General features: G+C 43.2%; 1 protein-coding gene across 2 annotated transcripts in view; it reads left to right on the plus strand.

Moving 5' to 3' along the window:
- The window catches only part of prox2 (prospero homeobox 2), a 79924-nt gene extending 68149 nt beyond the window's left edge, over positions 1-11775 (plus strand). For both annotated transcript variants that reach the window (XM_073039241.1, XM_073039243.1), the window contains one exon: positions 11590-11775. In XM_073039241.1, the coding sequence (XP_072895342.1) occupies positions 11590-11775 (186 nt within the window). The remainder of the gene's footprint in view (positions 1-11589) is intronic.
- Positions 11776-13742: the final 1967 nt, after the last annotated feature.

Raw genomic sequence — 13742 nt, forward strand, 5'->3', positions numbered from 1 at the left:
TTTGTTCTCTTTATATCTGTGCAGCTAGGGACAGTAGGGATGTCAGTCAGGGTAGTGAAATGCTTCTCTCACGGGATGTGGGAAGGCAGGGAGACCACCCGTGTCCCTGATCACTACAACTGTGAAAAGACCATCCAGCTGCAGCTTCTAACAAACCACATTAAGGAGCTGAAGCTGGAACTGGATGAGCTCCAGATCATTCAGGAGGCTGAGGGGGTGATAGTCAAGTCAAGTCAAGTCACTTTTATTGTCATTTCGACCATAACTGCTGGTACAGTACATAGTAAAAACGAGACAACGTTTTTCAGGACCATGGTGTTACATGACACAGTACAAAAAACTAGACTGAACTACGTAAAAAAAAAACACAGAAAAAGCTACACTAGACTACAGACCTACACAGGACTACATAAACTGCACAAAAACAGTGCAGGCATTACAATAAATAATAAACAGGACAATAAGGCAAGGTGTCAGTCCAGGCTCTGGGTATTGAGGAGTCTGATAGCTTGGGGGAAGAAACTGTTATATAGTCTGGTCGTGAGAGCTCGAATGCTTTGGAGCCTTTTCCCAGATGGCAGGAGGGAGAAGAGATTGTATGAGGGGTGCATGGGGTCCTTCATAATGCTGTTTCCTTTTCGGATGCAGCGTGTAGTGTAAATGTCCGTGATGGCGGGAAGAGAGACCCCGATGATCGGGCGTATAGAGAGGTAGTTACACCCAAGATGTAGGACACAGGGAACTGAGTGACAGTCAGGAAAGAGAAAGGGATTAAGGAGCTAGTGCAGAGTACCCCTGTGGCCATTCCCCTCAACAACAGATTTATCACTTTGGATACTGTCGGGCATGGAGATAACCTAACAGATGAGGGTCACAGTGGTCACGTCTCTGGCTATGAGTCTGCCTCTGTGACTCAGAAGGAAAAAGAGGAGAAGAGGCATGGTGTGGTGTTAGGAGATCCGTTAGTTAAGGGAACAGACAGGAGGTTCTTCGGGAGAGAACGAGTTCCCCAGATTGAGACGCCAGGGTGTCAGCGTCCGGGATATCTCGGGTCAAGTCCTCAGCATTCTTAAGTGGGAGGGTGAACAGCCAGAAGTCGTGGTCAATGTAGGTACCTAATGACACGGATAGGATGAGTGACAAGGTTCTGCATAGGGAGTTCGGGGAGTTAGGTGTTAAGTTAAAGGGCAGGACCTCCAGGGTTGTGATCTCAGGACTGCTACCCATGCCATGTGCCAGTGAAGCTAGAACTAAGAAGATTATACAGTCCAATGCATGGCTAAGGAGTTGCCGTAGGAGGGAGGGCATATGGTTTTTGGATCATTGGGACCTCTACAGAAGGGATGATTTGCTCCTGAAATGGAGGGGGACTAATATCCTAGCTTGTTTGTTAATGCTGTATGATGGGGTTTGAACTTACAGTTGCAGGGAATGGGAACCAGAGTGCCAGAACACTTAGTGGAGAAGATGTGGAGGCAGATATTGGTAAGACATCAAACAAATTTAGGAATCAAAAGGTTGAGCATGCTGTGCCTAGTGTCCTGAGCTGCCTACATTTCAATGCAGGAAGTATTGTAGGAAAGGCAAATAGTAGTGCAGAGGATGAGGTAGCTGGTTTACAAACAGAGGCAATGTGTAGTAAGGAGAGGCTGTTGATAAGGCAAAATTGCAGTCCACAGGATGTTACAATGTAAAAGGCAGTCAAAATCGAAAAGGGTGAATACAGGACTGAAGGTGTTGTATCTGAATGCACAAAGTACATGGAATAAGGTAGATGAACTTGCAGCACAGTTGCAGATTAGCAGATATAATGATGTAGGCATCACTGAATCATGGCTGAAAGGTTATAGCTGGCAGCTTAATGTCCAAGGATACACATTTTATCGAAAGAATAGGCAGGCAGGTAGAGCGGGTGGCAATGCTCTGTTGATAAAAAATGAAATCAAATCATTAGAAAGAGGTGACATAGGGTAAAAAGGTGTTGAATCACTGTGGATAGAGCTAAGGATTTGCAAGGGTGAAAAGACCTTGATGGGAGTTGTATACAGACCCTCAAACGGTAGTAAGGATGTGACCTACAAATTACAATGGGAGATAGAAAATGCATGCCAAAAGGGCAATGTTACAATAGTCATGGGGGACTTCAATGTGCAGGTAGATTGGGAAAATCAGGTTGGTGCTAGATTACAGGAGGGGGAAATTTCCGAAGTGCCTACGAGATGGCACTTTGGAGCAGCTCGTGGTTGAGCCCACCAGAGGATCAGCTATTCTGGATTGGGTGCTGTGTAATGAATAGGAATTGATTAGAGAGCTGAAAGGTAAAAGAACACTTAGGGAAAGTGATCATAATATGATCAAATTTACCCTGAAATTTGAGAAGGAGAAGCTAAAGTCAGATGTATCAGTATTACAGTGGAGTGAAGAGAATTACAGAGACATGAGAGAGGAGTTGGCCAGAATTGATTGGAAAAGAAAACTAGCAGGGATGACAGCAGAGCAGCAATGGCTGGAATTTCTGGAATCAATTCAGAAGGCACAAGATATATAAATCCCAAAGAGGAAGAAGTTTTCTACAGGGAAGATGACATAACTGTGGTAAAGCAAGAGAAATCAAAGCCAACGTAAAAACAAAAGAGAGGGCATAGTTTTAAGGTGCTTGGAAGTAAGTATAGAGGAGATGTCAGGGGTAATTTTTTTATACAGAGAGTGGTATGGAATGAGCTGCCGGCAATAGTAGTGGAGGTGGATATGATAGGGTCTTTTAAGAGACCCCTGAATATGTACATGGAGCTTAGAAAAATAGACAGCTACGGGTAACCCTAGGTAATTTCTAAAGTAAGCACACATTTGGCACAGCTTTGTGGGCCGAAGTACTGTGCTGTAGGTTTTCTATGTTTCTAAAAGAGATAGCACATAATTGAGCAAAAATTAGTGAGAAGTTAGAAAACTGGGAAGCTTTTAAAAACCAACAGAAGGCAACTAAAACAGTCATTAAGAAGGTAAAGATGGAAGACAAAAGAAAGCAAATCAATTATATTAAAGAGCGTACCAAAAGTTTCTTCAGAAAAGTAAAGTGTAAAAGAGAGGCGAGAGTGGAATTTGAACTGCTGGAAAACAATGCTGGAGAGGTAGTAATGGGGGACAACAAAATGGCGGATGAACTGAACAAGTATTTTGCATCAGTCTTCACCATGTAAGACACAAGCAGTGTGTTGAAAGTTCCAGGTGTCAGGGGGCATGAAGTGTGTGAAGTTACCATTACTGGAGAGAAGGTTCTTGGGAAACTAAGAGGTCTGAAGGTAGGTAAGTTACCTGGACCAGATGGTGTACATCCCAGAGTTCTGAAAGAGGTGGCTGAAGAGATTATGGAGGCATTAGTAATGATCTTTCACAAATTACTGGACTCTGGAATGGTTCCGGAAGAATGGAAAATTGCAAACATCACTTCATCCTTCAAGAAAGGAGAGAGGCAGAAGAAAGGAAACTATAGGCCAATTAGTCTGACCTCAGTGGTTGGGAAGATGTTGGAGTTGATTATTAAGAATGAGGTCTTAGAAGCACATGATAAAATAGGCCGTAGTCAAGGGAAAATCTTGCCTGACAAATCCGTTGGAATTTTTTAAAGAAATAACAAGCAGAATAGAAAAAGATTTGGTTGATGTTGTGTACTTGGATTTTCAGAAATCCTTTGACAAGGTGCCACACATGAGGCTGCTTAACAAGCTACAAGGCCATGGTACTACAGGAAAGATTCTAGCATGGATGAAGCAGCAGCTGATTGACAGGAGGAAAAGAGTGGGAATGAAGGGAGCCTTTTCCTGCTGGCTGCTGGTGACTAGTGGTGTTCCACAGGGGTCTGTGTTGGGTCTCATTCTTTTTACATTATATATCAATGATTTGGATAACAGAATGGATTGCTTTTTGAAAAGTTTGCAGACCATATGAAGATAGATTGAGGAACAAGTAGTTTTGGAGCAGCCATGATGAAATGGCAAAGCAGACTCAATGGGCCAAATGGCCTAATTCTGCTCCTATATCTTATGGTCTTGAGGAATCATGGAAGGAGTGATCCCTACAGAACATGAAACATGGGAGGAGGGTAAAGATGTGTTTGCTGGTAGGATCCTGTTAAAGATGGTGAAGTTGCAGAGAATGATGAGCTGGATACAGAGGCTCATGGGGTGGTAGGTAAGGACAAGAGGAACACCATCACTTTTAAGGTGGCGGGAAGATGATGTGAGTGCAGATGTCTGGGAAATGGAGGAGATGTGGGTGAGAGTGGCATCAATGTTGGAAGAAGGGAGGAGGTAGAAATGAGCAGTGCAGTGTGCCAGTGGATGGGATTTCTCTAGAGTTGATGAGATAAATGATGGTGTCATTGACAATTTTCCGATGGTCCCAAGTGGGGTCCTTTCTAAGAGGGCAAGTAAAAGGAAGTGTCTGAAAGGTGCTACTTGGCTCTCTTGATAGAGCAATCCTTTCAAGCCAGGTCTCCCTGGTAACTGTCTTCTGTACTAACTCCAATGCTGCCACATCCTTCCTTAGGTAAAGGAGATCAAAGCAGTACAGAGCATTCCAAGTGTGTCTTCAACAGATGTAACTACTTATGAAGTAGTGAGCTCTATATTCTTATCACATTCTGTTGGGTTTCCTGTTTGGAATTATTAACTTAGGAATGAAGTGGCCATCTGGTCCTTCAGGCCTGCTATGCATTTTAATAAAATTACAGCTGATTCTCAAGTCCATTTTCCTGTTTGATCCTTTGATTCCTGCCATGTTAAATATCACATATCTATCCCTTTTGGTTTTGATCTTCCTGATGACAAGTGTGCATTTCTTTTCCCAGTTACATCCTCAAACAGTTTCACAGGTGTCACTCCTTTGCCTTCGTTCTGGTAGATAAAAGGGCTCTAGCCACTCCACGAACTGAACCTTTCGATTCAAAGTTCAAAGTAAATTTATTATCAAAGTACATATACTGTATATCACTATATACAACTGAGATTCATTTTCTTGTGGGCATATTCAATAAATCCATAGAAAAATAACCAAAGAAAGACCGCACCAACTGGATTCCATAAGACCGTAAGACATAGGAGACATAGAATGAGGCCATTTGGCCCATTGAGTCTACTCCGCCATTTCATCATGGCTGATCCAATTTTCCTCTCAGCCCCAACCTCCTGCCTTCTCCGCATATCCCTTCATGCCCTGGCCAATCATGAATCTATCAACTTCAACCTTAAATACACATAAAGACTTGGCCTCCACAGCTCACCCTCTCCCCCACCCACCTTGGCATCTTCTTGTCATTCTCCACAAAAGGCGTTGTCCATGTGTATGACAATTGCTTGAGTTAAGCCTCCCTTTTATGGACTCATCGCCAGAGTAAGGCAGCCAGCATAATCAAAAGCCCAGCCACCCTGGACATTCGTTAATTCCCGTCGTTAATAAGTCTGTAAGGAATTTGTACGTTCTCCTGTGACTGAGTGTGTTTCCACCAGGTGCTCTGTTTTTTTCCCCACATTCCAATCGCGTAGGCGTTAGTAGGTCAATTGGTCACATGGGTTTAATTGGGTGGTGTGGACTTGTTGAGCTGGAAGCTCCCGTTACAATGTTGTATCTCTAAAAATAACTAAATATTTCTCCTCTCCCCCATTGGGTAGACGATGCAAAAGCCTGAAAGCATGTACCATCAGGCTCAAAGACAGCTTCTATCCCACTGTATTGAACGGTCTTCTAGTATGATGAGATGAACTATTGACCTCACAGTCTACCTCATTATGAGCTTGCACTTTATTTGTATTTTTTGAACTTCACTCTGCTTTGTTATTGCTTCATCTTACTCTCTCTCAGTGCACCGTGTAATGATCTGAACTGGAAAAACAGTATGCAAAACAAGCTTTTCACTGTATCTCAGTACATGTGGCAATAATAAACCAATTCCAATGCCAAGATCTGAAACATGGAGAATGACCCACTGTTCCACCTATAGCACAAACTCACTCTGGAACCTTAATGTAGGTATTTATTGTCTTGCTGTTTAGAGGTATCAAAGTTCCAAGGTCAAAGAAAATTTATTATCTAAGTATGTATATGTTGCTGTATACAACCCTGAGATTCATTTTCTTGCAGGCATTCACAGTAAATACAAAGAGAAAAAGAAAATAAAAATAATAATATAAATAAATAAGCAATGAAAACATGAGATGTAGAGTCCTTGAATGTGAGTCCATAGGTTGTAGAAAAAGTTCAGTGTTGGGGTGAGTGAGGTTGTCCTCTCTGGTTCAAGAGCTTGGTGGCTGAGGGATAAAACCTGATGCTGTGGGTCCTGAATCTCCTTCCAGATGGCAGCAGTGAGAAGAGAGCATGTCCCGGGGAGTGAGGGATTTGGTTAAACCCCCACCCACTTAATGCCAGCTATCTCCCGCATTCTCCCCACCACCACCACCACTGTGTGTCACAGGGTTTGCATTGGATGTCCCGCTCACTGGCTTCAGGCCGGTAGCTCATAATTTGCTGTGATGCACTCACTGAGTCAAGTGTGGGAATCGGAAGCCACACAATCACACTAAAACAACCTGGGATTAACAGATCCACATGCCTGAGTGCGGCTGAAATAAGGGTTGGCACCAGATGCTGAGAAATGATTCCGTGCATTCTTAGAGTGGGAAGATTGCAGGCACAGATTAGGCGTGTTTGTTTTAGCTCAGGGCTAAGACATTCCATTCCCAGGCACTGCTTTGTAAGAACAAAGGGCGGACAGCTTTTCGCAACAAACGCCGTCTGCACATGTTAGAATGAATCCAGTGTCATAAGATGTAAGAAATAGCAGGAATAGGCCATCTGGCCCATCAAGCCTGCTCCACCATACAATAAGATCATGACAGTTCTAGCTGTGGACTCAGCTCTACCTACCTAATTCCCCTCCAATGCAAAAATCTATCTATCTATCTGTCTGGATGTTGCCAGAATGTGAGGGTCAGAGTTATGGAGAAGGGAGATTCGATAGAGGTATACAAAATTATGAGGGTATAGATAATGTAAATGCAAGCAGGCTTTCTTTCCACAGAGGTTGGGTGAGACTAGAACTAGAGGTCATGGGTTAAGGGTGTAAGGGTGTTAAAGAGTAGTGCAAGTTTGGAACGAGCTGACAGCAGAAGTGGTGGATGTGGGTTCAATTTCAACATTTAAGAGAAATATGGATAGGTATATGGGTGGGAGGGGTATGGAGGGCTGTGGTCCGGGTGTACATAGATGGGACTAAGGCAGATTAATAAATAGGCATGGACTAGATGGGCCGGAGAGCTTGTTTCTGTGCTCTACTGTTCTAGGACTCTATCAAATCTATTTGTGTTCGGCATGTCCGCGTGCAGCTTCAACAATACTCAAAAGCTCGGCACGGTACAGGATGCAACAGCCTGCTGATGAGCACCCAGCCACACCCATTCACTCATTCCGTTGATACACAGAGTTGATATGCAGCGGTTGTATGGCAGGAACTCACTTTGACTCTATAGATAGCTCCTTCCACACACAGAACGTAGAACACTACAGCACAGTACAGGCCTTTTGCTCCACAATGCTGTGCTGACCTTACAATCTACTCTAAGACCAATCTACTCTTCCCTCCTACATAGCCCTCCATTCTTCTCTTATCAATGTGTCTATGTAAGAGTTTCCTAAATGTCTCTAATGTATCTGTCTCTACCACCCATGACCTTTAACAGCCAGAAGAACAAGGATAGCAACATCTTTATAACCCGACCTGAAAGTTGTCCTCCAAAACACTCATTGTCCTGACTTTTCTGAAATAATTTGCTGTTCCTTCACCGTTGCTGGTTCAAAATTGTGGGGACCCATCCCTAACAGCTTTGTGGGTACACCCACATCTCAAGGATTGCAGTTCTTCAGTTCCTCACTGTCACCTTCTCAAGGGCAGTTAGAGGCGGAAAATTAAGTGATGGCGCAGCCTGTGAAGCCTATGTCCCTTGAATATGCACGCAGTGGCTACTTCATTAGGTATACCATATGCCTGTTCATTAATGCAAATATCTAATCAGACAATCATGTGGCAGGAACTCAATCCATAAAAGCATGTAGACATGGTCAAGAGGTTCAGAATGCAGAAGAACTGTAATCTAAGTGACTTTGATTATGGAATGATAGTTTGGGAGTGGTTTGAGTATCTCAGAAACCATTAATCTGCTGGGGTTTTCATGCACAACGGTCTAAAGTTTACAGAGAATGGTGCAAAAAAACTTTGAGTGAGCAGCAGTTCTGTGGGCAAAAATGCCTTGTTAATGAGCGAGCTCAGAGAAGAAAGGCCAGACTGGTTCAAGCTGACAGGAAGCTGACAGTAACCCAAAGAACCACATGATACAACATTGGTGAGAAGAAGATCATCTCTGAATGCACAACACATTGAACCTTAAAGTGGATAGGCTACAGCAGCAGAAGATCACACTGTGTTCCACTCCTAAACCTAATAAACTGGCCATGAAGAGTATACAATAAAGTGTTGGAGTGGAGATGGGGTGGCAAGGGCAGAGAACACAATGAGCATCTCCAATATGCGTAGATTGGCAAGTAGCTCTTTTCCACTCCACAACATCCTCAGACTGCCTTGGTCGTTGATGCAAGTGACATGTTTCGATGTATATGTTAGAAGTAAAACTAATCTTCAGTCCACCAAACATACGGAAGAGAAAGGTACGTCGAAAAAGCCCCACCCTAGATACATAAGCAACAAAATGCAGGCGGATAGTTTCAGGCAGGACTGGGGGAGCACTGAAGTGTTTGTAGTGTCATCTGTTGGATGAGACGCTAATCTGAGGACCACTGCAACTAGTCTACTCTCTCAGGTAGATGCATTCATAGGTTAATTATAAATTATGCTTAGTGCAGATAAGTGGAGAAAGAATCATAAAGTAGAGAGGCATGTGGGAGACCATCAGGTAGCAAGGATACATGGAGATGAGGAGGGTTGTATAGAGCTGATGGGATTGCTGCGCTAGGAGCCAGTACAGACTTGATGGGCAGAATGGCTTCCTTCTGTGCTGTAGTAAGTTAAGAAAATTTAAGTGCTATTTTTAAAGAGGAATGAAAGAGTTATCCTTGGAATCTCAACCGAATCTAGAGCTTCAAACAACATCTGATCATGGTGTGGGAGCTTGTCATGCACAAATTGGGAGATGGTCTTCTAGCACTTTAGAAAAACACTTCATTGGCTGCAAAGCAATTCTGGAAACTAGCAAAGAGACATGAAATTTTAGTGTTTTTGTATTGGAATTACGAATATGTGTTGATGTCTACAAAGAGATCCTAAAGGTCCTTATTGTACAAAAAAATATCCTAGACATAAGTTTGAGCAGTCAGCTCTGCACATGGGATCATGGCAAAGCTGGTGGACCACGGCTTGACAGCTCCAGTGGCTCAGATTCAGTCCTGACCTGCAGCGCTGTCTGTTTGGAGTTTGCATACAGATAGCGACAGAGACTCTGACCACGTGGGGTTCCCCCAGAATCCGCTGGTTTCCTCCCACTTCCCAGGTCAGTGTGGGTTGGTAGAATTAGCAATTGTAACTTGTGAATGTGAAAGCGGCTACACAGGTTGATAGGGTGGTTAGGAAGGCATACGGCATGTGTCCCTTTATTAGTCGAGGCACTGAGTTTAAAAGTCAGGAAGTTATGCTGCAGCTTTATAAAACTCTAGTTAGGTTGCATCTGAAGTACGTGTATTGCATACAGTCTGGTCATCCCTGTATAGGAAGGATGTCGACTTTGGAGAGGGTGCAGAAGTTTACCAGGATGCTGTCTGGATTAGAGGGCATGCGCCATCTAGAGGTTTTCCCTGGAGTGGCAGAGGCTGAGGTTTTATAAGATTGAGAGGCATAAATAAAGTAAGTAGACAGTATCTTTCTCTCCAGGGTTGAAATGTCTAATACCAGAGGGCATTTCAGGTGAGTGGGGGCAATTTCAAAGGAGATGTGAAGGGCAAGTTTTTTGCATAGAGCGTGGTGGGTGGCAGAGGCAAAAATGTTAGGGACCTTTAAGAGATCTTTAGATAGGCACAAGAATGAGAGGAAAATGGACGGATATGGATATTTCGTAGGCAGGAGAGACTAGTTTTACCCCTTGATTATTAATTTAATTGGTTTGGCACAACACTGTGGGGCAAAAGGCCTGATCCAGTGCTGTACTGTTCTATGTGTGTAGATAACTGGTATAATCTGAGGAAGTGAAGGGAATACAGGGAGTATAAAGTAGACTTAGATTCAATGTGTGCTTGAGAATTGGCATACACTTGGTAGGCTGAAGAGCCTATTTCTATTCTGCATTTGTATTGGTGTTGGTGTATTATACAATGAAAAGCCTGTCTTGCATATTGTTCATACAGATCAAATCATTACACAGTGCATTGAGGCAGAAGGTTGAACCTGATTCAGCAGCAACATTTCCTCTAAATTTTTTAACAACTGTGTGGACCAACCATTGCTCTGAGCAGGAAATTTTTACACGGCCTGAAAACTGTGCGGCACTTCCTGACGAAGGGTCTCGGCCCGAAACGTCGACAGTGCTTCTTCCTATAGATGCTGTCTGACCTGCTGCAGTCCACCAGCATTTTGTGTGTGGCACTTTAAATTTGTAATAAGCATACTATAAATATTTAGAAAGGTGTCAGTGTTTAATAAGTTTAAAGGGCAAAAGTTTAGGGGTAGTACGAGGGGGAACTTCTTTACTCAGAGAGTAGTAGCTGTGTGGAACGAGCTTCCAGTAGAAGTGGTAGAGGCAGGTTCGATATTGTCATTTAAAGTAAAATTGGATAGGTATATGGACAGGAAAGGAATGGAGGGTTATGGGCTGAGTGCAGGTTGGTGGGACTAGGTGAGAGTAAGCGTTCGGCACAGACTAGAAGGGCCAAGATGGCCTGTTTCCGTGCTGTAATCGTTATATGGTTATATGTTTAGCAGTCTAACGGTTTATTAAAAATGAACTACTGATTTCCATTCTGTGTTTATTGAAGCTCTAAAATGTTTCAATGCAAAAGGTTGTGGTACATTAATTATTGAGAAAATTTTAGAATTATATCATTAACATAATTAATTGCAGGGTATTTCACAAATATACTAACATAGATTTCAAAATATATTAGCATTTTTTCAAAATTATATTAAAGGTTCAAAGGTCGAATTTAATGTCAGAGAAATGTATACAATGTACACCCTGAGATGTTTTTTCTTCGCAAACATCCACAAAAACAGAGAGTGCCCCAAACGACAGTCAAATGCTAGAACCCCAAATTTCCCCCCGCAGCTCCCCCCTCCCCCCACTGGAAAAAAAAACTTTGGCACCAACCACTGAGCACTCAAGTGTGAGCAAAGCAATAGTAAAGGTGCAGACTTGCAGTTACCCCAAAGACTTTGTGTTTCACCTGGTAATCCTAATAGGGAGAAAGAGGTGCCTCTGTATTCGCATTAACATTGTATTTTAAAAATTCCAGCTGCGTGGCGACAAAGGCTGTGTGCGCGGAAGCATTTTAGTTACTGCGCAGCTTCGAGAGAGCAGTAACTTTCTTTTCTTTTCTCAGATCCCTCGGGAGTTTCTGGAAGTTGCTGAAGTGACTTTGCGGGAGTTTTTTAACGCAGTCAAATTGGGCAAAGACTCAGACCCTTCTTGGAAAAAGAGCATCTACAAGGTGATCAGTAAACTGGACAGTGAGGTGCCTGAGATGTTTAATTCTCAGGGGTGCCTGCAAGACATTCTGTATGATTAGAGCTGTGGTTTGTACCAACTTTAGTGCTGAGCTTGAAGGAGGGGCAAGATTTGCTTTGTCATATATTCTGATGAAGGGTTAGTTTCCATTCTGACATGTTAGTCCATGGCATCCTCTTGTGCCAAAGGAGGCTACCCTCAGGGTGAAGGAGCAACACTTTATATTCTGTCTGGGTGGCCTCCAACTTGATGGTATGAACATCGATTTCTCCTTCCAGTAAAAAATCCCTCCTTTCCTCTTTTCCCCACTCTGACCTCTTCTCACCTGCCTATCACCCCCTCCTCCTTCCCGTTTTCCTTTCCGTAGTGTTCACTCTCCTCTCCTTATCAGATTCTTTCCTCTCCAGCCCTTGAACTTTCCCACTCACCTGGCTTCACCTATCACCTTTTAGCTATTCTCCTTCCCCTCCCCACACCTTTTATTCTGGCATCTTCCTCCATCCTTTCTAGTCCTGAAGAAGGGTCTTGGTCTGAAACTTTGACTGTTTATTCATTCCCATAGATGCTGCCTGACCTGCTGAGCTCCTCCAGCATTTTGTGTGTATATATTTTTGTGTATATATGACGAAGCTAATTCTTTTTGCAGCTTCAACTCTGAGATCAATGTTTTTGTTATGTAAAGGTAGCAAGGAGAATTGAAATCAGATGTGGAAACAGACCATTTGGAGGCCTAGGTTGAGCATTAAGCTCAGATACACTACCCCATTTCATTCTCATCAACCCTCTCAGATACTACCAGTGTCACCGACACACCACCGACAACTTACAGTGGCCAGCTGACCAAACTACATGTCCTTAGGATGTGGGAACAAAGCAGAGGAATCTCACAAAGTCTGAGGGAGAAGGTGCAAACTCCTCGAAGACAGCAATGGAGGTCAGGACTGAACCCATGTTACCAGAGCTCTGGGTGGTAACTCTGCCAGCTGTTGCCCTGTTGTTGTGCTGCATGGCGGACAATTGAATAGTGACCACTTTTTCTTCAGCCCATCACCGATACCAGTGCATTGGCTACAAACAACAGCTCGTCGGAGATCTCCATTCCGGGCTAATCTTTCAAATTGACCCCAGATTTGACTCCTGCCACATTAAAAGAATGTGCCTTTCTAGGGCATAGCGGTTAGTGTGACACTATTACAGCTCAGGGTGTTTCGGAGTTCAATTCTAGTGCCGGCTGTGAGGAGTTTCTGCATTCTCCCCGTGAACTGCGTGTGTCTCCGTCAGGTACTCTGGTTTCATCCCACAGTTCAAAGGTTAGTGTAGATCATTGTAAGTTGGGCTAGTGTTGAATAGGTTGGTTGCTCGGTGGTGCAACTTGTTGAGCCGGAAGGGCCGGTTCATTTTACCTTCCCATTGTAACAGCAGGGATTTCTCATTTTTACAAGACGAGAACTCACGTTACAGAAAGACTGATTTTGCTGACTCTTTCAAGACAGGGGTTCTAAAGACAGACCCGTGCAGTCTTCTCTGTGATAAATATTAAGGTTGGTGGGTTTCTTTTAATTAAACCTTCTGACCTTTGGGCAATGTTGTGTGTTCAAATGCTAACGAATGGTGCTACCAGTAGATTCAACATTCAAAGTTTAAAGCAAATTTATTCTCAAAGTATGTATCTATTGCTATATACTGCCTTGAGATCCATTTCCTTGCAGATATTTACAGGAATACAATAGAATTTTACAAAAAAAAACTAGACATAAAACCTGACAAACACCAATGTGCAAAAGAAGACAAACTGCAAATAAAAATAATACTTAGAAGAGGAGTTGTAAAGAGTCATTGAAAACGAGTCTGTAGGTTGTAGAATCTGTTTAGAATTGGGGTGAGTGAAGTTATCTGTACTAGTTCAGGAGGTGTAATAACTGCTCCTGGGACCTAGTGGGGTGGGACTGAAAGCTCTTGGATCTTCTATCTGATGACTGCAGTGAGAAGACAGCATGGCACGTAAGGTGGGGTCTTTGATGATGGATG

Source organism: Hemitrygon akajei, chromosome 3 (genome assembly GCF_048418815.1).
Source record: "Hemitrygon akajei chromosome 3, sHemAka1.3, whole genome shotgun sequence".
Taxonomy (NCBI): domain Eukaryota; kingdom Metazoa; phylum Chordata; class Chondrichthyes; order Myliobatiformes; family Dasyatidae; genus Hemitrygon; species Hemitrygon akajei.